The following is a 25,826-nucleotide window of genomic DNA, read 5'->3' as shown; positions in this document are numbered from 1 at the left end:
TTGAAGTCAATGAGAACATCCTTTTTCCTGCTTCAAAACACACGTTCTGCCAAAAGTTTCAGCTCCTTCATACTTTCACTTACAGACACCAAACAAACTTTAAAGCGGTCACAAAATATTCAGCTATCCAAACATGACTTTTTAGATTGATATCTTATACGGTTTTTGTGAAAACGCAATTTACGTTTAGTGATTTTTTTATCGGTTATAATGTAATCCTATGGAGCAGGTTTAGAGTGTGTCATGTGACCTTTAGAGTGGAGATCTTTGAAAACAAAAATTATCTTTAAAAAAAGGGCGAACAAATTGCTCTCACGCCCACAAGATCTACTTGTCATACACAATTTATATATCAAAACGTAGGTATGCTTGTCTGGTTTCAGGCAATGTGATCAGTTTTGTGATACGTATTTTAGTTTTAGTTCCAGGAGCTTCTAAAGGACAAGAGTGACAAAACCACTCTCATTGACCGTCCATGTTAAAAATTTAAAAAATTTTCCTGCAAAACACACAAAGACGCTCTTTTCTAAATCGCTGGCATGGCCACAATTTTAAGTTTATCAACATAAATTTCATATCGATGCGTTCACAAGGGCCGTGTCTTTCAAACGGTGAAGTCGCTGTATCGATCGCATGTACGGTTGTGGATTTATTACGTTTTGTTTGGAGGCGTAATTAATTTATTGGTCTGTGAATTAAAAGGCGTTTGTAATGGAATTTCTTTCCATAAATAGCTTTCTACCTCAGTGCAATATTCCTCCTCACTGACCTGGGGGGAGGGGAAACCTCTTGAGGGGGAGGGGCGACCAGGAAGTCAGCATACTCTCTACTTTGCAGATAGAGAAAGGAGCTGTGTGTCCTAAAGATAGTGTAGTGGTTATGGTGAATGGCTTTGGTGCGGGCTCAGCAATTCAGCATTCCCACTCGCATTTTCCTCAGGGAATGCATTTTCTAGTTAGTGGGAATGCTTTCATAAGCATTCCCAGTATTGATATTCGTTTTTTATTATTCTTAATTTTAATTTTATTCCGTACGTTTTTTGGCTCTGCGTAACTTCTGCATACTTTCAGCTATTGAGACCATTTAACTTTTAAAATGTTCGTCTCATTCAGCTAACGATGGGACTTCTTCAAGTTTTTTTGTACTATTTATACTTTTTAAAATATTAAGCTTTTAGACACTTTTTTTTAACATTGAAGTCAATGAGAACATCCTTTTTCCTGCTTCAAAACACACGTTCTGCCAAAAGTTTCAGCTCCTTCATACTTTCACTTACAGACACCAAACAAACTTTAAAGCAGTCACAAAATATTCAGCTATCCAAACATGACTTTTCAGATTGATATCTTTTACGGTTTTTGTGAAAACGCAATTTACGTTTAGTGATTTTTGTATCGGTTATAATGTAATCCTATGGAGCAGGTTTAGAGTGTGTCATGTGACCTTTAGAGTGGAGATCTTTGAAAACAAAAATTATCTTTAAAAAAAGGGCGAACAAATTGCTCTCACGCCCACAAGATCTACTTGTCATACACAATTTATATATCAAAACGTAGGTATGCTTGTCTGGTTTCAGGCAATGTGATCAGTTTTGTGATACGTATTTTAGTTTTAGTTCCAGGAGCTTCTAAAGGACAAGAGTGACAAAACCACTCTCATTGACCGTCCATGTTAAAAATTTAAAAATTTTTCCTGCAAAACACACAAAGACGCTCTTTTCTAAATCGCTGGCATGGCCACAATTTTAAGTTTATCAACATAAATTTCATATCGATGCGTTCACAAGGGCCGTGTCTTTCAAACGGTGAAGTCGCTGTATCGATCGCATGTACGGTTGTGGATTTATTACGTTTTGTTTGGAGGCGTAATTAATGTATTGGTCTGTGAATTAAAAGGCGTTTGTAATGGAATTTCTTTCCATAAATAGCTTTCTACCTCAGTGCAATATTCCTCCTCACTGACCTGGGGGAGGGGAAACCTCTTGAGGGGGGAGGGGCGACCAGGAAGTCAGCATACTCTCTACTTTGCAGATAGAGAAAGGAGCTGTGTGTCCTAAAGATAGTGTAGTGGTTATGGTGAATGGCTTTGGTGCGGGCTCAGCAATTCAGCATTCCCACTCGCATTTTCCTCAGGGAATGCATTTTCTAGTTATTATTCTTAATTTTAATTTTATTCCGTACGTTTTTTGGCTCTGCGTAACTTCTGCATACTTTCAGCTATTGAGACCATTCAACTTTTAAAATGTTCATCTCGTTCAGCTAACGATGGGACTTCTTCAAGTTTTTTTGTACTATTTATACTTTTTAAAATATTAAGCTTTTAGACACTTTTTTTTAACATTGAAGTCAATGAGAACATCCTTTTTCCTGCTTCAAAACACACGTTCTGCCAAAAGTTTCAGCTCCTTCATACTTTCACTTACAGACACCAAACAAACTTTAAAGCAGTCACAAAATATTCAGCTATCCAAACATGACTTTTTAGATTGATATCTTTTACGGTTTTTTTGAAAACGCAATTTACGTTTAGTGATTTTTTTATCGGTTATAATGTAATCCTATGGAGCAGGTTTAGAGTGTGTCATGTGACCTTTAGAGTGGAGATCATCCACAAAAACTATTATCTTTAAAAAAAGGGGGAACAAATTGCTCTCACGCCCACAAGATCTACTTGTCATACACAATTTATATATCAAAACGTAGGTATGCTTGTCTGGTTTCAGGCAATGTGATCAGTTTTGTGATACGTATTTTAGTTTTAGTTCCAGGAGCTTCTAAAGGACAAGAGTCATGTTAAAAAGTCTAAAAAATGTTTCTGCAAAACACACAAAGACGCTCTTTTCTAAATCGCTGACATGGCCACATTTTTAAGTTTATCAACATAAATTTCATATCGATGCGTTCACAAGGGCCGTGTCTTTCAAACGGTGAAGTCGCTGTATCGATCGCATGTACGGTTGTGGATTTATTACGTTTTGTTTGAAGGCTTCGATGACTGATTTTGTGTGTGGATGAAAGCGTTTCTAATGGTATTTTGATTCCCTAAATAGCTTTCCTTACCTCAGTGCAGTCCTCCTCCCCCACCTCATGTGGAGAAAGCCTCTTGAGGGGGGAGGGGCGACCAGGCAAGTCAGGACACTCTCTATATTGCAGATAGAGAAAGGAGCTGTGTGATATTAGGCTTTATAAGTACTGAAGGAACACTGCTTGTATGTCCTAATGATAGTGTAGTGGTTATGGTGATTGGCTTTTGTGCGGGCTCAGCAATTCAGCTATTCAGCATTCCCACTCGCATTTTCCTCAGGAAATGCATTGTCTAGTTCTTAATTTTAATTTTAATTTTATTCCGTACGTTTTTTGGCTCTGCGTAACTTCTGCATACTTTCAGCTATTGAGACCATTTAACTTTTAAAATGTTCGTCTCATTCAGCTTACGATGGGACTTCTTCAAGTTTTTTTGTACTATTTATACTTTTTAAAATATTAAGCTTTTAGACACTTTTTTTTAACATTGAAGTCAATGAGAACATCCTTTTTCCTGCTTCAAAACACACGTTCTGCCAAAAGTTTCAGCTCCTTCATACTTTCACTTACAGACACCAAACAAACTTTAAAGCGGTCACAAAATATTCAGCTATCCAAACATGACTTTTCAGATTGATATCTTTTACGGTTTTTGTGAAAACGCAATTTAAGTTTAGCGATTTTTTCAGAAAATGCAATCGGTTATAATGTAACCCTATGGAGCAGCTTTAGAGTGTGTCATGTGACCTTTACAGTGGAGATCTTTGAAAAAGAAAATGATCTTTAAAAAAAGGGCGAACAAATTGCTCTGACGCCCACAAGATCTACTTGTCATACACAATTTATATATCAAAACGTAGGTATGCTTGTCTGGTTTCAGGCAATGTGATCAGTTTTGTGATACGTATTTTAGTTTTAGTTCCAGGAGCTTCTAAAGGACAAGAGCGACAAAACCACTCTCATTGACCGTCCATGTTAAAAATTTTAAAAATTTTCCTGCAAAACACACAAAGACGCTCTTTTCTAAATCGCTGGCATGGCCACAATTTTAAGTTTATCAACATAAATTTCATATCGATGCGTTCACAAGGGCCGTGTCTTTCAAACGGTGAAGTCGCTGTATCGATCGCATGTACGGTTGTGGATTTATTAAGTTTTGTTTGGAGGCGTAATTAATGTATTGGTCTGTGAATTAAAAGGCGTTTGTAATGGAATTTCTTTCCATAAATAGCTTTCTACCTCAGTGCAATATTCCTCCTCACTGACCTGGGGGGAGGGGAAACCTCTTGAGGGGGAGGGGCGACCAGGAAGTCAGCATACTCTCTACTTTGCAGATAGAGAAAGGAGCTGTGTGTCCTAAAGATAGTGTAGTGGTTATGGTGAATGGCTTTGGTGCAGGCTCAGCAATTCAGCATTCCCACTCGCATTTTCCTCAGGGAATGCATTTTCTAGTTTTAATTTTAATTTTATTCCGTACGTTTTTTGGCTCTGCGTAACTTCTGCATACTTTCAGCTATTGAGACCATTTAACTTTTAAAATGTTCGTCTCATTCAGCTAACGATGGGACTTCTTCAAGTTTTTTTGTACTATTTATACTTTTTAAAATATTAAGCTTTTAGACACTTTTTTTTAACATTGAAGTCAATGAGAACATCCTTTTTCCTGCTTCAAAACACACGTTCTGCCAAAAGTTTCAGCTCCTTCATACTTTCACTTACAGACACCAAACAAACTTTAAAGCGGTCACAAAATATTCAGCTATCCAAACATGACTTTTTAGATTGATATCTTATACGGTTTTTGTGAAAACGCAATTTACGTTTAGTGATTTTTTTATCGGTTATAATGTAATCCTATGGAGCAGGTTTAGAGTGTGTCATGTGACCTTTAGAGTGGAGATCTTTGAAAACAAAAATTATCTTTAAAAAAAGGGCGAACAAATTGCTCTCACGCCCACAAGATCTACTTGTCATACACAATTTATATATCAAAACGTAGGTATGCTTGTCTGGTTTCAGGCAATGTGATCAGTTTTGCGATAGGCATTTGACTTTTAGTTCCAGGAGCTTCTAAAGGACAAGTGCCTCAAACGCCCTCCCATTGACCGTCATGTTAAAAAGTCTAAAAAAAATTCCTGCAAACACACAAAGACGCTCTTTTCTAAATCGCTGGCATGGCCACAATTTTAAGTTTATCAACATAAATTTCATATCGCTGCGTTCACAAGGGCCGTGTCTTTCAAACGGTGAAGTCGCTGTATCGATCGCATGTACGGTTGTGGATTTATTACGTTTTGTTTGGAGGCGTAATTAATGTATTGGTCTGTGAATTAAAAGGCGTTTGTAATGGAATGTCTTTCCATAAATAGCTTTCTACCTCAGTGCAATATTCCTCCTCACTGACCTGGGGGGAGGGGAAACCTCTTGAGGGGGGAGGGGCGACCAGGAAGTCAGCATACTCTCTACTTTGCAGATAGAGAAAGGAGCTGTGTGTCCTAAAGATAGTGTAGTGGTTATGGTGAATGGCTTTGGTGCGGGCTCAGCAATTCAGCATTCCCACTCGCATTTTCCTCAGGGAATGCATTTTCTAGTTATTAGTGGGAATGCTTTAATAAGCATTCCCAGTATTGATATTCGTTTTTTATTATTAGTGGGAATGCTTTAATAAGCATTCCCAGTATTGATATTCGTTTTTTATTAGTGGGAATGCTTTAATAAGCATTCCCAGTATTGATATTCGTTTTTTATTATTCTTCTTCTTAATTAGTGGGAATGCTTTAATAAGCATTCCCAGTATTGATATTCGTTTTTTATTATTCTTAATTTTAATTTTAATTTTATTCCGTACGTTTTTTGGCTCAGCGTAACTCCTGCATACTTTGAGCTATTGAGACCATTCAACTTTTAAAATGTTCATCTCGTTCAGCTAACGATGGGACTTCTTCAAGTTTTTTTGTACTATTTATACTTTTTAAAATATTAAGCTTTTAGACACTTTTTTTTAACATTGAAGTCAATGAGAACATCCTTTTTCCTGCTTCAAAACACACGTTCTGCCAAAAGTTTCAGCTCCTTCATACTTTCACTTACAGACACCAAACAAACTTTAAAGCGGTCACAAAATAATCAGCTATCCAAACATGACTTTTTAGATTGATATCTTTTACGGTTTTTGTGAAAACGCAATTTACGTTTAGTGATTTTTTTATCGGTTATAATGTAATCCTATGGAGCAGGTTTAGAGTGTGTCATGTGACCTTTAGAGTGGAGATCTTTGAAAACAAAAATTATCTTTAAAAAAAGGGCGAACAAATTGCTCTCACGCCCACAAGATCTACTTGTCATACACAATTTATATATCAAAACGTAGGTATGCTTGTCTGGTTTCAGGCAATGTGATCAGTTTTGTGATACGTATTTTAGTTTTAGTTCCAGGAGCTTCTAAAGGACAAGAGTGACAAAACCACTCTCATTGACCGTCCATGTTAAAAATTTTAAAAATTTTCCTGCAAAACACACAAAGACGCTCTTTTCTAAATCGCTGGCATGGCCACAATTTTAAGTTTATCAACATAAATTTCATATCGATGCGTTCACAAGGGCCGTGTCTTTCAAACGGTGAAGTCGCTGTATCGATCGCATGTACGGTTGTGGATTTATTACGTTTTGTTTGGAGGCGTAATTAATGTATTGGTCTGTGAATTAAAGGCGTTTGTAATGGTAATTCTTTCCATAAATAGCTTTCTACCTCAGTGCAATATTCCTCCTCACTGACCTGGGGGGAGGGGAAACCTCTTGAGGGGGGAGGGGCGACCAGGATGTCAGCATACTCTCTACTTTGCAGATAGAGAAAGGAGCTGTGTGTCCTAAAGATAGTGTAGTGGTTATGGTGAATGGCTTTGGTGCGGGCTCAGCAATTCAGCATTCCCACTCGCATTTTCCTCAGGGAATGCATTTTCTAGTTAGTGGGAATGCTTTAATAAGCATTCCCAGTATTGATATTCGTTTTTTTATTATTCTTCTTCTTAATTTTATTCCGTACGTTTTTTGGCTCTGCGTAACTTCTGCATACTTTCAGCTATTGAGACCATTTAACTTTTAAAATGTTCGTCTCATTCAGCTAACGATGGACTTCTTCAAGTTTTTTTGTACTATTTATACTTTTTAAAATATTAAGCTTTTAGACACTTTTTTTTAACATTGAAGTCAATGAGAACATCCTTTTTCCTGCTTCAAAACACACGTTCTGCCAAAAGTTTCAGCTCCTTCATACTTTCACTTACAGACACCAAACAAACTTTAAAGCGGTCACAAAATATTCAGCTATCCAAACATGACTTTTTAGATTGATATCTTATACGGTTTTTGTGAAAACGCAATTTACGTTTAGTGATTTTTTATCGGTTATAATGTATCCTATGGAGCAGGTTTAGAGTGTGTCATGTGACCTTTAGAGTGGAGATCTTTGAAAACAAAAATTATCTTTAAAAAAAGGGCGAACAAATTGCTCTCACGCCCACAAGATCTACTTGTCATACACAATTTATATATCAAAACGTAGGTATGCTTGTCTGGTTTCAGGCAATGTGATCAGTTTTGTGATACGTATTTTAGTTTTAGTTCCAGGAGCTTCTAAAGGACAAGAGTGACAAAACCACTCTCATTGACCGTCCATGTTAAAAATTTAAAAAATTTTCCTGCAAAACACACAAAGACGCTCTTTTCTAAATCGCTGGCATGGCCACAATTTTAAGTTTATCAACATAAATTTCATATCGATGCGTTCACAAGGGCCGTGTCTTTCAAACGGTGAAGTCGCTGTATCGATCGCATGTACGGTTGTGGATTTATTACGTTTTGTTTGGAGGCGTAATTAATGTATTGGTCTGTGAATTAAAAGGCGTTTGTAATGGAATTTCTTTCCATAAATAGCTTTCCTTACCTCAGTGCAATATTCCTCCTCACTGACCTGGGGGGAGGGAAACCTCTTGAGGGGGGAGGGGCGACCAGGAAGTCAGCATACTCTCTACTTTGCAGATAGAGAAAGGAGCTGTGTGTCCTAAAGATAGTGTAGTGGTTATGGTGAATGGCTTTGGTGCGGGCTCAGCAATTCAGCATTCCCACTCGCATTTTCCTCAGGGAATGCATTTTCTAGTTCTTTTTATTCTTATCCTTTATTCCGTACGTTTTTTGGCTCTGCGTAACTTCTGCATACTTTGAGCTATTGAGACCATTCAACTTTTAAAATGTTCGTCTCGTTCTGCTAACGATGGGACTTCTTCAAGTTTTTTTGTACTATTTATACTTTTTAAAAATATTAAGCTTTTAGACACTTTTTTTTAACATTGAAGTCAATGAGAACATCCTTTTTCCTGCTTCAAAACACACGTTCTGCCAAAAGTTTCAGCTCCTTCATACTTTCACTTACAGACACCAAACAAACTTTAAAGCGGTCACAAAATATTCAGCTATCCAAACATGACTTTTCAGATTGATATCTTTTACGGTTTTTGTGAAAACGCAATTTACGTTTAGCGATTTTTCAGAAAATGGAATCGGTTATAATGTAACCCTATGGAAGGGATTAGAGTGTGTCATGTGACCTTTAGAGTGGAGATCTTTGAAAACAAAAATTATCTTTAAAAAAAGGGCGAACAAATTGCTCTCACGCCCACAAGATCTACTTGTCATACACAATTTATATATCAAAACGTAGGTATGCTTGTCTGGTTTCAGGCAATGTGATCAGTTTTGTGATACGTATTTTAGTTTTAGTTCCAGGAGCTTCTAAAGGACAAGAGCGACAAAACCACTCTCATTGACCGTCATGTTAAAAATTTAAAATTTTTTCCTGCAAAACACACAAAGACGCTCTTTTCTAAATCGCTGGCATGGCCACAATTTTAAGTTTATCAACATAAATTTCATATCGATGCGTTCACAAGGGCCGTGTCTTTCAAACGGTGAAGTCGCTGTATCGATCGCATGTACGGTTGTGGATTTATTACGTTTTGTTTGGAGGCGTAATTAATGTATTGGTCTGTGAATTAAAAGGCGTTTGTAATGGAATTTCTTTCCATAAATAGCTTTCCTTACCTCAGGGCAATATTCCTCCTCACGGACCTGGGGGGAGGGGAAACCTCTTGAGGGGGGAGGGGCGACCAGGAAGTCAGCATACTCTCTACTTTGCAGATAGAGAAAGGAGCTGTGTGTCTAAAGATAGTGTAGTGGTTATGGTGAATGGCTTTGGTGCGGGCTCAGCAATTCAGCATTCCCACTCGCATTTTCCTCAGGGAATGCATTTTCTAGTTAGTGGGAATGCTTTAATAAGCATTCCCAGTATTGATATTCGTTTTTATTATTCTTAATTTTAATTTTATTCCGTACGTTTTTTGGCTCTGCGTAACTTCTGCATACTTTCAGCTATTGAGACCATTTAACTTTTAAAATGTTCGTCTCATTCAGCTAACGATGGGACTTCTTCAAGTTTTTTTTGTACTATTTATACTTTTTAAAATATTAAGCTTTTAGACACTTTTTTTTAACATTGAAGTCAATGAGAACATCCTTTTTCCTGCTTCAAAACACACGTTCTGCCAAAAGTTTCAGCTCCTTCATACTTTCACTTACAGACACCAAACAAACTTTAAAGCGGTCACAAAATATTCAGCTATCCAAACATGACTTTTTAGATTGATATCTTATACGGTTTTTGTGAAAACGCAATTTACGTTTAGTGATTTTTTTATCGGTTATAATGTAATCCTATGGAGCAGGTTAGAGTGTGTCATGTGACCTTTAGAGTGGAGATCTTTGAAAACAAAAATTATCTTTAAAAAAAGGGCGAACAAATTGCTCTCACGCCCACAAGATCTACTTGTCATACACAATTTATTATCAAAACGTAGGTATGCTTGTCTGGTTTCAGGCAATGTGATCAGTTTTGTGATACGTATTTTAGTTTTAGTTCCAGGAGCTTCTAAAGGACAAGAGTGACAAAACCACTCTCATTGACCGTCCATGTTAAAAATGTAAAAATTTTTCCTGCAAAACACACAAAGACGCTCTTTTCTAAATCGCTGGCATGGCCACAATTTTAAGTTTATCAACATAAATTTCATATCGATGCGTTCACAAGGGCCGTGTCTTTCAAACGGTGAAGTCGCTGTATCGATCGCATGTACGGTTGTGGATTTATTACGTTTTGTTTGGAGGCGTAATTAATGTATTGGTCTGTGAATTAAAAGGCGTTTGTAATGGAATTTCTTTCCATAAATAGCTTTCTACCTCAGTGCAATATTCCTCCTCACTGACCTGGGGGGAGGGGAAACCTCTTGAGGGGGAGGGGCGACCAGGAAGTCAGCATACTCTCTACTTTGCAGATAGAGAAAGGAGCTGTGTGTCCTAAAGATAGTGTAGTGGTTATGGTGAATGGCTTTGGTGCGGGCTCAGCAATTCAGCATTCCCACTCGCATTTTCCTCAGGGAATGCATTTTCTAGTTCTTCTTCTTAATTTTAATTTTATTCCGTACGTTTTTTGGCTCTGCGTAACTTCTGCATACTTTCAGCTATTGAGACCATTTAACTTTTAAAATGTTCGTCTCATTCAGCTAACGATGGGACTTCTTCAAGTTTTTTTGTACTATTTATACTTTTTAAAATATTAAGCTTTTAGACACTTTTTTTTAACATTGAAGTCAATGAGAACATCCTTTTTCCTGCTTCAAAACACACGTTCTGCCAAAAGTTTCAGCTCCTTCATACTTTCACTTACAGACACCAAACAAACTTTAAAGCGGTCACAAAATATTCAGCTATCCAAACATGACTTTTCAGATTGATATCTTTTACGGTTTTTGTGAAAACGCAATTTACGTTTAGCGATTTTTTCAGAAAATGGAATCGGTTATAATGTAACCCTATGGATGGATTTAGAGTGTGTCATGTGACCTTTAGAGTGGAGATCTTTGAAAACAAAAATTATCTTTAAAAAAAGGGCGAACAAATTGCTCTCACGCCCACAAGATCTACTTGTCATACACAATTTATATATCAAAACGTAGGTATGCTTGTCTGGTTTCAGGCAATGTGATCAGTTTTGTGATACGTATTTTAGTTTTAGTTCCAGGAGCTTCTAAAGGACAAGAGCGACAAACCACTCTCATTGACCGTCCATGTTAAAAAAATTTAAAATTTTCCTGCAAAACACACAAAGACGCTCTTTTCTAAATCGCTGGCATGGCCACAATTTAAGTTTATCAACATAAAATTTCATATCGATGCGTTCACAAGGGCCGTGTCTTTCAAACGGTGAAGTCGCTGTATCGATCGCATGTACGGTTGTGGATTTATTACGTTTTGTTTGGAGGCGTAATTAATGTATTGGTCTGTGAATTAAAAAGGCGTTTGTAATGGAATTTCTTTCCATAAATAGCTTTCTACCTCAGTGCAATATTCCTCCTCACTGACCTGGGGGGGAGGGGAAACCTCTTGAGGGGGGGAGGGGCGACCAGGAAGTCAGCAATACTCTCTACTTTGCAGATAGAGAAAGGAGCTGTGTGTCCTAAAGATAGTGTAGTGGTTATGGTGAATGGCTTTGGTGCGGGCTCAGCAATTCAGCATAACCACTCGCATTTTCCTCAGGAATGCATTTTCTAGTTCTTAATTTTAATTTTAATTTATTATTCCGTACGTTTTTTGGCTCTGCGTAACTTCTGCATACTTTCAGCTATTGAGACCATTCAACTTTTAAAATGTTCATCTCGTTCAGCTAACGATGGGACTTCTTCAAGTTTTTTTGTACTATTTATACTTTTTAAAATATTAAGCTTTTAGACACTTTTTTTAACATTGAAGTCAATGAGAACATCCTTTTTCCTGCTTCAAAACACACGTTCTGCCCAAAGTTTCAGCTCCTTCATACTTTCACTTACAGACACCAAACAAACTTTAAAGCGGTCACAAAATATTCAGCTATCCAAACATGACTTTTTAGATTGATATCTTATACGGTTTTTGTGAAAACGCAATTTACGTTTAGTGATTTTTTTATCGGTTATAATGTAATCCTATGGAGCAGGTTTAGAGTGTGTCATGTGACCTTTAGAGTGGAGATCTTTGAAAACAAAAATATCTTTAAAAAAAGGGCGAACAAATTGCTCTCACGCCCACAAGATCTACTTGTCATACACAATTTATATATCAAAACGTAGGTATGCTTGTCTGGTTTCAGGCAATGTGATCAGTTTTGCGATAGGCATTTGACTTTTAGTTCCAGGAGCTTCTAAAGGACAAGTGCCTCAAACGCCCTCCCATTGACCGTCATGTTAAAAAGTCTAAAAAAATTCCTGCAAAACACACAAAGACGCTCTTTTCTAAATCGCTGGCATGGCCACAATTTAAGTTTATCAACATAAATTTCATATCAATGCGTTCACAAGGGCCGTGTCTTTCAAACGGCGAAGTCGCTGTATCGATCGCATGTACGGTTGTGGATTTATTACGTTTTGTTTGAAGGCGTAATTCATGTATTGGTCTGTGAATTAAAAGGCGTTTGTAATGGAATTTCTTTCCATAAATAGCTTTCCTTACCTCAGTGCAATATTCCTCCTCACTGACCTGGGGGGAGGGGAAACCTCTTGAGGGGGGAGGGGCGACCAGGAAGTCAGCATACTCTCTACTTTGCAGATAGAGAAAGGAGCTGTGTGTCCTAAAGATAGTGTAGTGGTTATGGTGAATGGCTTTGGTGCGGGCTCAGCAATTCAGCATTCCCACTCGCATTTTCCTCAGGGAAGCATTTTCTAGTTTTAATTTTAATTTTATTCCGTACGTATTTTTGGCTCTGCGTAACTTCTGCATACTTTCAGCTATTGAGACCATTCAACTTTTAAAATGTTCGTCTCGTTCAGCTAACGATGGGACTTCAAGTTTTTTTGTACTATTTATACTTTTTAAAATATTAAGCTTTTAGACACTTTTTTTTAACATTGAAGTCAATGAGAACATCCTTTTTCCTGCTTCAAAACACACGTTCTGCCAAAAGTTTCAGCTCCTTCATACTTTCACTTACAGACACCAAACAAACTTTAAAGCGGTCACAAAATATTCAGCTATCCAAACATGACTTTTTAGATTGATATCTTTTACGGTTTTTGTGAAAACGCAATTTACGTTTAGTGATTTTTTTATCGGTTATAATGTAATCCTATGAGCAGGTTTAGAGTGTGTCATGTGACCTTTAGAGTGGAGATCATCCACAAAAAATATTATCTTTAAAAAAAGGGCGAACAAATTGCTCTCACGCCCACAAGATCTACTTGTCATACACAATTTATATATCAAAACGTAGGTATGCTTGTCTGGTTTCAGGCAATGTGATCAGTTTTGTGATACGTATTTTAGTTTTAGTTCCAGGAGCTTCTAAAGGACAAGAGTCATGTTAAAAAGTCTAAAAAAATGTTTCTGCAAAACACACAAAGACGCTCTTTTCTAAATCGCTGACATGGCCACATTTTTAAGTTTATCAACATAAATTTCATATCGATGCGTTCACAAGGGCCGTGTCTTTCAAACGGTGAAGTCGCTGTATCGATCGCATGTACGGTTGTGGATTTATACGTTTTGTTTGAAGGCTTCGATAACTGATTTTGTGTGTGGATGAAAGCGTTTCTAATGGTATTTTGATTCCCTAAATAGCTTCCTTACCTCAGTACAGTCCTCCTCCCACCTCATGTGGAGAAAGCCTCTTGAGGGGGGAGGGGCGACCAGTCAAGTCAGGACACTCTCTATATTGCAGATAGAGAAAGGAGCTGTGTGATATTAGGCTTTATAAGTACTGAAGGAACACTGCTTGTATGTCCTAAAGATAGTGTAGTGTTATGGTGAATGGCTTTTTGTGCGGGCTCAGCAATTCAGCTATTCAGCATTCCACTCGCATTTTCCTCAGGAAATGCATTGTCTAGTAAAAACTGTTCTTTCTCCCTGCAAACTGTAGATTGTCCATAGCAACCAAAAGTGTCCCTTTATGTCAAAAATGGTTTTAGATCAGCTAGAAGAACAGCGATAATAAATTATAATCACTTGCAGAATTGAGTGATAGCGATTTGTGGGGAAATACGTCATAAAAAAATAAAAGTAATGACAGCGACAATTCTGCAACTGAGCAAATTTCAGTGATTTTAATTTGATTACATTATTGAATAATTTTTATTATAATTACATTATTATTTGTTATAATTATTTATAGTTATTTATTATATTATAATTTATGATTTTGTTTTTAAAACTTTATTATACCCGGGATGCCTACTAGACTCTTGTTTGGACAGATTTAAGTGAGTTATTCCTAAGAATTACAGGCCTACAGTATAAAACGTCAAATTTCCTTGCAACATAATTGTACCACTTTCAGCACCTAAAATCGGAAATAATCATACCTAAAAAGGAAACCTGTACTAAGAGTAATATGGCGGCTGCCTTCACCGGTTTCCTCAAAAAATGCTAGTCGCCTGGCTGTCGTGCTGATCCAGTGGTTTGGCTTGAAGCCAATGGGCTAGATTCAGGTAGGGGCGCGCATTTTAACGGCAGCGAAGCGTATCGTATTTATGCTACGCCGCCGCAACTTACAGGAGCAAGTGCAGTATTCACAAAGCACTTGCTCCGTAAGATGTGGCGGCGTAGCGTAAATGGGGCCGGCGTAAGCGCGCGTAATTCAAATGTGGAAGGGGGGCCTGTTTTATGTTAATGTGTGATGACCTGACGTGATTGATGCGCTGTTCGTGTCCATATCCCAGTGTGCATTGCTCCCAAGTACGCTGCAACGATGTCATTGGTTTCGACGTGAACGTAAATTACGTCCAGCCTTATTCGCGAATGACTTACGCAAACGATGTACAAAATTCAAAAATCGAAGCGGGAACGACGTCCATACTTAACATTGTGTGCTCCTCATATAAGCAGGAGCAACGTTACGCCGAAAAAGCCTTACGCGAACGATGTAAAAAACTACCGCCGGGCGCACGTACGTTTGTGAATCGGCATAACTAGGTAATTTGCATACTCTACGCCGAAAAAACGGAAGCGCCCCTAGCGGCCAGCGTAAAAATGCACACAATTATACGCCGCCGCATTCAAGTTACGTCGGAGGAGGAAGCCTATTTTTTGGACGTATCTGCCTTGGAGAATCGGCGTAACGATACGGCGACGCAGATTTGAAATTACGGCGGCGTATCTGGAGATACACCGCCGTAAATGCTTGCTGAATCTAGCCCATTGACAACAAGTGTTGAAAATGATCGAGTGAAGTCAGAACTTCTACCCTGCTACATGCTTGAGTCAGAGTACTGAAACCAATGGATCAGCAGGACAGCCAGGCGACCAGCATTTTCACAAGGAGAGGCAGCCTCCATGTTTTCCCCTTCTGGTAATTTTTTCACGCTTCCCTTTCTAAAATTCTTACCTGGTGATCCTGCCAGCAATGTATTTTATATCCAAGGGTGGCAACGCTCTCTCACTAGGACAGGAAGGACTACAGAACACCTCCTCCGTTACTATCGGATCACAACTGATCACAGTGTTTGTGATTTTGGTTCTGTACACAGAAAGTTACAAGGACACTGGATTTTTGACAGGAGGTATTTTTCTGTATTTTCAGAAAATGTACAGTAAAACCTTGGTTTGCGAGGATAATTCGTTCCAGAATCATGCTTGTAATCCAAAGCACTTGTATATCAAAGCATTTTTTTTACAGGGTATAAAAGAGAAGAGAGGCGCCTCTAAGTGTAGCAATAAGTTGCTAAATGTTGTACCTTCATTAATGTAACCATATTGCTACACTTAGAAATGCCTCTCTTCTTTTTTATATCAGCTGTGACATGACACTACTCTTATATCAAGACATCACTTGTATATCAAGGCAAAATTATTAAAACATTTTGCTTGTCTTACAAAACGCTCTCAAACCAAGTTACTCTCAAACCAAGGTTTTACTGTACTTTGCCATCAGCAGTATTAAAGGTTCAGTTTTTTTTTTTTAAAAACATGTCATACTTACCTTCTCTGTGCAAGGGTTTTGCACTGAGTGGTCCCGATCCTTCTCTTCTGGGGTCCCCCAGTGGCACTCCTGGCTCCTCCTCTTTTCGAGTGCCCTGTCGGAGAAGCGCTCTCCTTCGGGGGCACCCGTGCGGGCATGCTCCCGTGTCCTGCTGCTGCGTCCATTGACACAGACATCAGGACTCTGCCCCCTGGCTTTCACGTCATTGGATTTGATTGACAGCAGTGGGAGCCAATGGCTCCAATCAAGAGCCAAGACACCGGCTGGAGCTGGTGTGCTCGTCCCCGACGCAGGAACGATCAAGTTTAGGTAAGTAAAAAGGGGGCTCTGGGGGGCTGGTGCACTAGAGAAGGCACTATAGAATGCATTGAGGTGAAAAACCACAAGGGTTTACAACCCCTTTAACCACTTTAAAACCGCACACCGTCATATGACGTCCAAAAAGGGGATCTGGTTATCCCGGGTGGACGTCATATGACGTCCTGTACTTTGTGCGGGGATATCTGAATGATGCCTGCACCTAGAGGCATCATTCAGATATCATTTTCTTCCGGCGGCGATCCTGTGCACCGTAAGAATGATCATAGCGGCGGTTCCACCGATTGATCGTCCTTATAGGCGGCGGGAGGGGACATCCCCCCTCCCACCGCCATCCGGTGCTTCTCCGGGCTCTCCCGTGCCATCAGGGGCCCGGAGAGATGATCGCCGTCCGCCGTATGTGCAGCATAGAGATGACTGGTGACCAGATGGTCACCAGTCATCTCTATGACCGTCGGAGGCCCGGGCGCGGTGTGATGACCTCACGCCCGGGTACCCGTAATTAAACAAACCGCAATTGCGGCTAGTAAGAATGAGATCTGTGAATTTGTATTCACAATCTCATTCTTTCCAGCCTGGAGGAGAGATGTGGGGTCTTATTGACCCCACATCTCTCCTTAAAGAGGACCTGTCACACACTATTCCTATTACAAGGGATGTTTACATTCCTTGTAATAGGAATAAAAGCGATCGGAAAAAAAAATGTAAAAAAAAGTGTAAAAAAGTAATAAATAAGTAAAATAAAAAATAAAAAAATAAAAAAACGCCCCTGTCCCCGGTAGCTCGCGCTCAGAAGCGAACGCACACGTAAGTCCCGCCCACGTATGTAAATGTTGTTCAAACCACACATGTGAGGTGTCGCCGCGTGCGTTAGAGCGTGTGCAGCAATTCTAGCACTAGACCTACTCTGTAACTCTAAACTGGTAACCTGTAAAAAATTTAAAGCGTCGCCTATGGAGATTTTTAAGTAACAAAGTTTGGCGCCATTCCATGAGTGTGCGCAATTTTAAAGCATGACATGTTAGGTATCTATTTACTCGGCATAACATCATCTTTCATATTTTACTAAAAAAATGGGCTAACTTTACTGTTTTTTTTTTTTTAAATTCATGAAACCATTTTTTTTACAAAAAAAAAGGCATTTGAAAAATTATTGCGCAAATACCGTGCAAGATAAAAAGTTGCAATGACCGCCATGTTATTCCCTAGGGTGTCTGCTAAAAAAACATATATAATGTTTGGGGGTTCTGAGTAATTTTCTAGCAAAAGAATGATGATTTGTACATGTAGGAGAGAAGTGCCAGAATAGGCCCGGTATGGAGGTGGGTTTTAAAGCCCGGCATTTAAGGGGTTAACCACTTAAGCCCTTGACCAAAATGCAGGTAAAGGACCTTGCCCCTTTTTTGCGATTCGGCACTGCGTCGCTTTAAAAGAAAATTGCGAGGTCGTGCGACGTGGCTCCCAAACAAAATGGGCGTCCTTTTTTTCCCCACAAATAGAGCTTTCTTTTGGTGGTATTTGATCACCTCTGCGGTTTTTATTTTTTGCGCTATAAACAAAAATAGAGCAACAATTTTGAAAAAAATGCAATATTTTTTACTTTTTGCTATAATAAATATCCCCCACAAATATATATAAAAAATTATTGTTTTCCTCAGTTTAGGCCGATACGTATTCTTCTACATATTTTTGGTAAAAAAAATCGCAATAAGCGTTTATCGGTTGGTTTGCGCAAAATGTATAGCGTTTACAAAATAGGGGATTGTTTTATTGCATTGTTATAAAAAAATTTTTTTTTTACTACTAATGGCGGCGATCAGCGTTTTTTTTCGTGACTGCGACATTATGGCGGACACTTCGGACAATTTTGACACATTTTTGGGACCATTGTCATTTTCACAGCAAAAAATGCATTGTTTATTGTGGAAATGACAGTTGCAGTTTGGGAGTTAACCACAGGGGGCGCTGAAGGAGTTATGTTCACCTAGTGTGTGTTTACAACTGTAGGGGGGTGTGGCTGTAGAAGTGACGTCATCGATTGTGTCTCCCTATAAAAGGGATCACACGATCGATGCAGCCGCCACAGTGAAGCACGGGGAAGTCGTGTTTACACGCGGCTCTCCCCGTTCTTCAGCTCCAGGGACCGATCACGGCACCCCAGCGGCATTCGGGTCCGCGGGTCCCGCGGTCCTGGTCCTGCGGACCGGGTCGCGGGAGCGCGCCGCGGGTGCGCCCGCGACCCACGGCTTGGTACATGTACAGGACGTACCTGTACGTGCATCTGCCCAGCCGTGCCACTCTGCTGACGTATATATGCAGGAGGCGGTCCTTAAGTGGTCAAACTCAAAACTAAAAATGTTATATATTGCAGCTTACCAATCATTAGATGTGATGGCTGCATCTTTTTTTTAGGCTTTCTCTCTCTGTTTTCACCTGGTGATCTGGCTAGTAACACACCTCCTGTATTAGAGTGTCTACACTCTGGATGAAGGAGAACAGGAGCACAGTCTGGGGAGAGGGGTGTGATAGATGTAATAGTACATTTAAATACACTCACAAATTAAAGCCACACTCCAGATAACAATTTATAAGCAGTTACAGCAAGAAGTTTTTTTTTTAATTTGTTTTAGGATAAAGGTTTTCAATACATTAGAAAAGCTCATCATTGTAAGCAAAATGTGCTCTGCGTGTTGCCAACTTTTGGTCTACTTGAATCAATGTTAAAGTGACCCTGTCAATATGGCATCTGAAAAGAAGTCAAGGCCATTACAATGACAAACTCGTTTTTCAGCATCTTCTTAAAGATATTACTGCCATTGCCTTGGGGCAGAAGATTATAAAATCACAAATAACAGTTTTACCAAGCTATACATCATTTGTTTTTTCATGTTAAGAATGCTACAGATACTTGTACCTCCATACACTAAGAGATGTATTTAACCACTTAAGGACCGGACCAATATGCTGCTACCTGACCCAAGGGGTTTTTACAATTCGGCACTGCGTCGCTTTAACAGACAATTGCGCGGTCGTGCGACGTGGCTCCCAAACAAAATTTGTGTCCTATTTTCCCCACAAATAGAGCTTTCTTTTGGTGGTATTTGATCACCTTTGCGGTTTTTATTTTTTGCGCTATAAACAAAAATAGAGCGACAATTTAAAAAAAAATGCAATATTTTTTACTTTTTGCTTTAATAAATATCCCCCAAAAACATATATAAATTTTTTTTTTTTCCTCAGTTTAGGCCGATACGTATTCTTCGACCTATTTTTGGTAAAAAAAAATCGCAATAAGCGTTTATCGGTTGGTTTGCGCAAAATGTATAGCGTTTACAAAATAGGGGATAGTTTTATTGCATTTTTATTAATTTTTTTTTTTTTTACTACTAATGGCGGCGATCAGTGATTTTTTTTGTGACTGCGACATTATGGCGGACACTTCGGACAATTTTGACACATTTTTGGGACCATTGTCATTTTCACAGCAAAAAATGCATTTAAATTGCATTCTTTATTGTGAAAATGACAGTTGCAGTTTGGGAGTTAACCACAGGGGGCGCTGTAGGATTTAGTGTTCACTTAGTGTGTGTTTACAACTGTAGGGGGGTGTGGCTGTAGGAATGACGTCATCGATCGAGTCTCCCTATATAAGGGATCACTCGATCGATGCAGCGCCACAGTGAAGCACGGGGAAGTCGTGTTTACATACGGCTCTCCCCGTTCTTCAGCTCCGGGGAGCGATCGCGACGGAGCGGCTGGAAACAAATAGCCGCGCCGTCGTCCCGCATCGCTCCCCGAGTGAACCCGACCGCCGCATGTAGCGGGGGGGTCCCGATCGGACCCCTGACCCACGTCTAGGCAGGGACATACAGGTACGCCAATGTGCCTGTACGTGCCATTCTGCCGACGTATATGTACATGCGGCGGTCGGGAAGTGGTTAAAAAATATACAGAGCTATTCATTCTGTGAAACTACAAATAAATTTGTACTGTGCAAATGGGGTCAACTGTTATTAAGCCATGTTCTCTCCAAGTTGAATGGTATTTTTTATACAGAATTGGGTGAATCAGGATTATATCCCATTACTACCACTAGATGGAGCTGACGATCATAGTAAATAAGTAGTTATTTATTATGACAACCAGCTTCATCCAATGATCATAATGAAGAGCTACTGGTCCTGTATTTTCCGGCGTATAGGGCCCCGTACTCACGACCAAACATGTCTGCTGAAACTGGTCCGCGGACCAGTTTCAGCAGACATGTTTGGCCGTGTGTAGGCACGAGCGGACCATTTTCGAGCGGATCGGACAGGAAACCTGTCCCCCCGACATGTACGGTCGTCTGTACAGACCTACCGTACATGTCCGGCCGCCCGCCATCCCTCGCATACGTCGAATGACTTCGACGCATGCGTGGAAGCATTTTAAAGGCAGGCCGCCCACGTCGCCGCGTCATTGTCGCGGCGACACCACAGACACGCCCCGCGTATTGTTTACGCGCGGACTTCTGTTCAATGGTGTGTACAGCCATCGAACAGAAGTCCCCGGGCAGACATGTCCGATGAAAACGGTCCGCGGACCGGTTTCATCGGACATGTCTGCTCGTGAGTACTCGGCCTAAGACGACTTTTTGCATCTAAAATCATGCCCCAAAAGTCGGGGGTCGTCTTATACGCCGGGTACCTGTCTGTCAGACGGCGGCCATCCATTATTCAAAAGCCGCGCCTCCTCCTCAGACTGCTCCGTGATAGGCGGAACACTCGTTTTCCCAGCAGAGCCTCTGTTCAGTGTTCCGCCTATCACGGATGCCTTCTCATTCTTGGCCTCGGACGAGAGGACATCCGTGATAGGCGGAACACTGAACAGAGGCTCTGCTGGGAAAATTAGTGTTCCGCCTATCACGGAACAGCATGAGGAGGAGGCGGGCTTTTGAATAATGGATGGCCGTCGACAGACCGGTACCCGGGAGATAAGACGACCCCCGACTTTTGGGGCATGATTTTAGATGCAAAAAGTCGTCTCATACGCCGGAAAATATGGTACCAGTAGCTCTTCATTATGATCATATTGATTGTCATAATAAATAACTACTTATTTACTATGATCGTGATTGAATAATGGACGCCCGCAGCCTGAGAAACTCTGCAAACAGGAGAAGGTAGGAAGATCGTCGAGGCAGGCATACTGGCACAGTGAGGCAGGCATAATGGCACAGTGAGGCAGGCATACTGGCACAGTGAGCAAGGCATACTGGCCAGGGCTGGACTGGGACAAAAATTTGGCCCTGGACTTCATCTAGACCGGCCAACTTTAATTCAATAAAATGCTGCCCCCACCCCCCCGAAAAATCATGCCCACCAAAAGGCCCCTACATCCATTATTGTATATCATGAAAGGGTGAGAGAGAGGGGAATGAGAGAGAGAGAGAGGGAGGAGGGAAAGGGGGTGAGAGGGGGTGGGTGAGAGGGGGTGGGTAAGAGAGGGGAGTGAGTGTAAGAAAAAGAGAGTGAGTGTAAAAGAGAGGGGGTGAGTGTAGGACCCCTTTTTACACTGAGGCGTTTTTTAGGTGCTTTTGGGCGCCTGTAAAGCGACTGAAAAACGCTTCCGCTGCAGTCCCAGTGTGAAAGTCTGAGTGCTTTCACACTGGGGCACTGCCAGGGCGTTAAAAAAAGTCCTCCAAGCAGCATCTCTGTTTTAAAAAACGGCCCACCGGGAAACTCCCTGTAGTCCCTATGGCCAGTCCATCCCTGATACTGGCACAGTGAGGCAGGCATACTGGCACAGTGAGGCAGGCATAATGGCACATTGAGGCATGTATAATGGCACAGTGAGGCAGGCATAATGGCACACTGAGGCATGTATAATGGCACAGTGAGGCAGGCATAATGGCACAGTGAGGCAGGCATAATGGCACAGTGAGGCAGGCATAATGGCACAGTGAGGCATGTATAATGGCACAGTGAGGCATGTATAATGGCACAGTGAGGCAGGCATAATGGCACAGTGAGGCAGGCATAATGGCACAGTGAGGCATGTATAATGGCACAGTGAGGCATGTATAATGGCACAGTGAGGCATGGATAATGGCACAGTGAGGGGTCGTCTTATACAGTGAGTATATCCCAAAACCAGAATTTTAGCTGGAAAATTAGGGGGTCGTCTTATACGCCGAAAAATACGGTACTTGTAGTTAGACAGACGCCATCAAAAAGGACTTACCTGACTTGCTGTCCACAGTGAAGTGCTTCTCTCCTTCTAGGACGCTGTATACCACCCTTGCACTGCTACCATAAGCTGGGTCATCAGCATCCCACGCTGATACAGCCATCACAGATGTACCTGAACAAAGCAAAGACACAAGTTCTCAAACATCTGCCCACCTTGCCTTGGCCATCTTACTTTGGCAAGAAGACTTACCCACAGGGGACAGCTCTGGGACACTTCCAATGTAAGGTGCCTGCAGGAATCGAGGCTCGCTGTCATTAATATCCTGAACCTTAATGATGAATTCAGACTCCGGTTCAAGTAATCGGTCTGTGTGTCTGTCTCTGGCCTGGGCACGCAATGTGTAAAAGGTCTTGTGCTCCCGATCCAAACGCTCAGTGGCGTGGATGTCTCCAGTGAGTTCATCGATGATAAAGATGGATCCAGCGCCCTCTCCAGAAATTGTGTATTTGATGGAGCCATCACCTTCGTCTGAATCCGAATGAATCTGAGGGATAGAGAGAGAGGGGAAGAGAGGGGTTAATTTCACTGCTTGTATGCAAAAAAATAGTAATGTCCATGCTTTTAGTTTTGAACAGGGTAGTAAAGGGTTAAAGACTTTTTATTCACCCTGGCGCTGATAGTCACCACTAAGACCCCTTTCACACTGGGGCCTTTTTCATGCACTTTAGCGTTAAGGAAAGCATCTGTAAAGCGCCTGAAAGAAGCTGCATCTGCAATCCCAGTGTGAAAGCCCGAGTGCTTTCACACTAAAGCGCTTGAAAAACGCCCCAGTGTGAAAGGGGTCTTATGCCCTGTACACACGATCGGATATCTGATGGAATCTAATCCGATGGATTTTTTCATCGGATATCCAATGAAGCTGACTATCATCAGTCTTGCCTACACACCATCAGTCAAAAATCCGACCGTGTCCAACGCGGTGACGTGGTGAAGTTCAATGCTTCCGAGCATGCGTCGACTTGATTCTGAGCATGCGTGGATTTTTCTCTGATGGAGTTTCACGCAGACGATCGTTTTTTTCGATCGTTTTTTTATCCATAGGAACATATTAAAACATGTTCTATTTTTTTTCACCGATGGAAAACAAACCGATCGTGTGTACAGGGCTTAATCGTTATAAAAAAGCGCCTGTAAAGCGCCTGAAAGAAGCCTCACCTGCAATCCCAATGCCACATCGGACACTTTTGGGACCATTGTAATTTTCACAGCGAAAAGTGCTATAAAAATGCACTGATAACTGTGAAAATTACACTGGCAGTGAAGGGCTTTACCAAAAGGGGGCGCTGTAGGGGTTAAGTGTGTTCTAAGGGAGTGTTCTTACTGTGGGGGGGGGGGCGTGGCTGTGCGTGTGATGTCACAGGGAACAGACGATCACTAATAGCCACACTAGGAAGAACGGGGAAGGTTTGTTTACATTCACTTCTCCCCGTTCTTCCTCTCTGTGGGCGCGATCACAGAGGACAGAACCGGGTCACGAGCGTGCCGCCGGCGGCGCGCTTGCGACCCACGCCTGGGCATCTTAAAGGGGACGTACCTGTACGCCCATGTGCCCAGCCGTGCCATTCTGCCAACGTAAATAGCCGTGCGGCGGTCCTTAAGCGGTTAAACATTATGGGGACCTGGGGGGGTTTTTTTTAACCAGAAAAAAATCAAGTTTATTGAGATGTATTCAGGGTGTACAGGTTATGCCTTACAGAAGTTACATTTCCTTCTGTTCTACTACACGTGTGTTCAAAATTCAAGGCTGTTCGTATTGACATTACATTCCAGGTAGGGTCATGTGACTTTATTACAATCAGCTTATATATGTCTTTCATAGAATATCTCAATTCAAATCTCCATGTATTCAGATGTCATCCTTCTGCCCTCCGCCCGCCTCCTCCCCCTTATCCCTTGTGGTTTATACAGTACATGTTTCCCCATCTTCCAGCCACCGATCCCATACATTAGAGAATTTTTGTGGGCGGCCCCTATGCATATATATAATTTTCCTATAAGGCAGTACAGCATTTATTTCCCTCTTCCAGTCCTGTAAGGACGGGGCCGTCGCTCGCAGCCATGCCTTAGCTACCACTTTTCTTGCTATAAAGAGTGACTCTAGTAAAAAAATGGTCTGGTACTTGTCAACCTCAACATCTGGTATCAGACCCAGCAGGCACAATCTAGGGTCCATTCCCACCGGCGATCCCATATTGTCATGTAGGAATTGCGTCACTTGTAACCAATATGCTTGCATGTCCGGGCACTGCCACAGCAAATGGTAAAAGGTGCCCTCCGCCAGTAAACACTTGGGGCAGAGCGGGCTCCGAGTGGGTTGGAACTTTGTCAATCTCAGTGGCGTCAGGTATGCCCTGTGAATTATGTACAGTTGTGTCAATCTATCTGACAGCTTGGGGGATGTAGTCTTCACGCCTTCCAGTATTTCCCCCCAGTCCTCTGCCTCAATTGGGCCTACATCCTGCTCCCACTGTATTCTCGCTGCCTGTACTATCCTGTTCACCCTACGTTGTCTAATGGTGTGGTACAAGTTGGATATAAGTTTGGTCGAGTCGGCTCCAAAGATGACATCCAGCACCGGTGGGACACTCAGGTCCACCGCCCCTAATGCCAATTGTTTTCTAAGTGCGTGCCTGAGCTGTAAATATCTGAATAAGAATTGTTGTGGGAGGGAGAACTCCCTTCTTACCACTGAGAATGGCTTGACTCCGCTTTCTGTCATGATCTGGGAAAGGTACAGCACCCCATATGAGGCCCATACCTGAGGGTCCGGTACAGAAGTCTGTTCTGGCATACCTCCATTAGCCCATAATGGCGTATGCGAGTGGGTATGTGATCTATTTTGTTTTTTAAGGGCTATGTCCCATATTTTTTGAAGATGTATGAGCATTCCTGCGCCAAACTGTGGCGTTTTACAACCACCCTGCCCCCTCCTGAATACTACCTGGCAGGGAGTGTGGAACACACCTCCCGGTTTATTGCAAACCATCGACCCATATCTCCTTGACTCAGTTTTATTATAGTGATACAGATGAGATAGTTGTGCCGCTACATAGTAATCTTGGATGTCTGGGAGGGAACATCCCCCCTCCGATGTGGGATTCTTAAGTACTTGCCATGCTAGCTTATGCCTGCCCGATCCCCATACAAAGGAGTTTAGTATTGCCTCCATCTGTTTGAAGATCTTCATCGGGATATACAAGGGA

The 25,826-nt window shown here is 41.2% G+C and overlaps 1 protein-coding gene across 2 annotated transcripts in view; it reads right to left on the bottom strand.

Moving 5' to 3' along the window:
- The window catches only part of CDH22 (cadherin 22), a 300,904-nt gene that overhangs the window by 72,992 nt on the left and 202,086 nt on the right, over positions 1-25,826 (bottom strand). For both annotated transcript variants that reach the window (XM_040330178.1, XM_040330179.1), the window contains exons 3-4: positions 22,813-23,107; positions 22,615-22,734 (exon numbers count right to left, since the gene is read on the bottom strand). In XM_040330178.1, coding sequence (XP_040186112.1) covers positions 22,615-22,734; positions 22,813-23,107 — 415 coding nt within the window. The remainder of the gene's footprint in view (positions 1-22,614; positions 22,735-22,812; positions 23,108-25,826) is intronic.

This window comes from Rana temporaria, chromosome 12 (genome assembly GCF_905171775.1).
Source record: "Rana temporaria chromosome 12, aRanTem1.1, whole genome shotgun sequence".
Lineage (NCBI taxonomy): Eukaryota > Metazoa > Chordata > Amphibia > Anura > Ranidae > Rana > Rana temporaria.
This window is presented reverse-complemented; position numbering and strand designations above follow the sequence as displayed.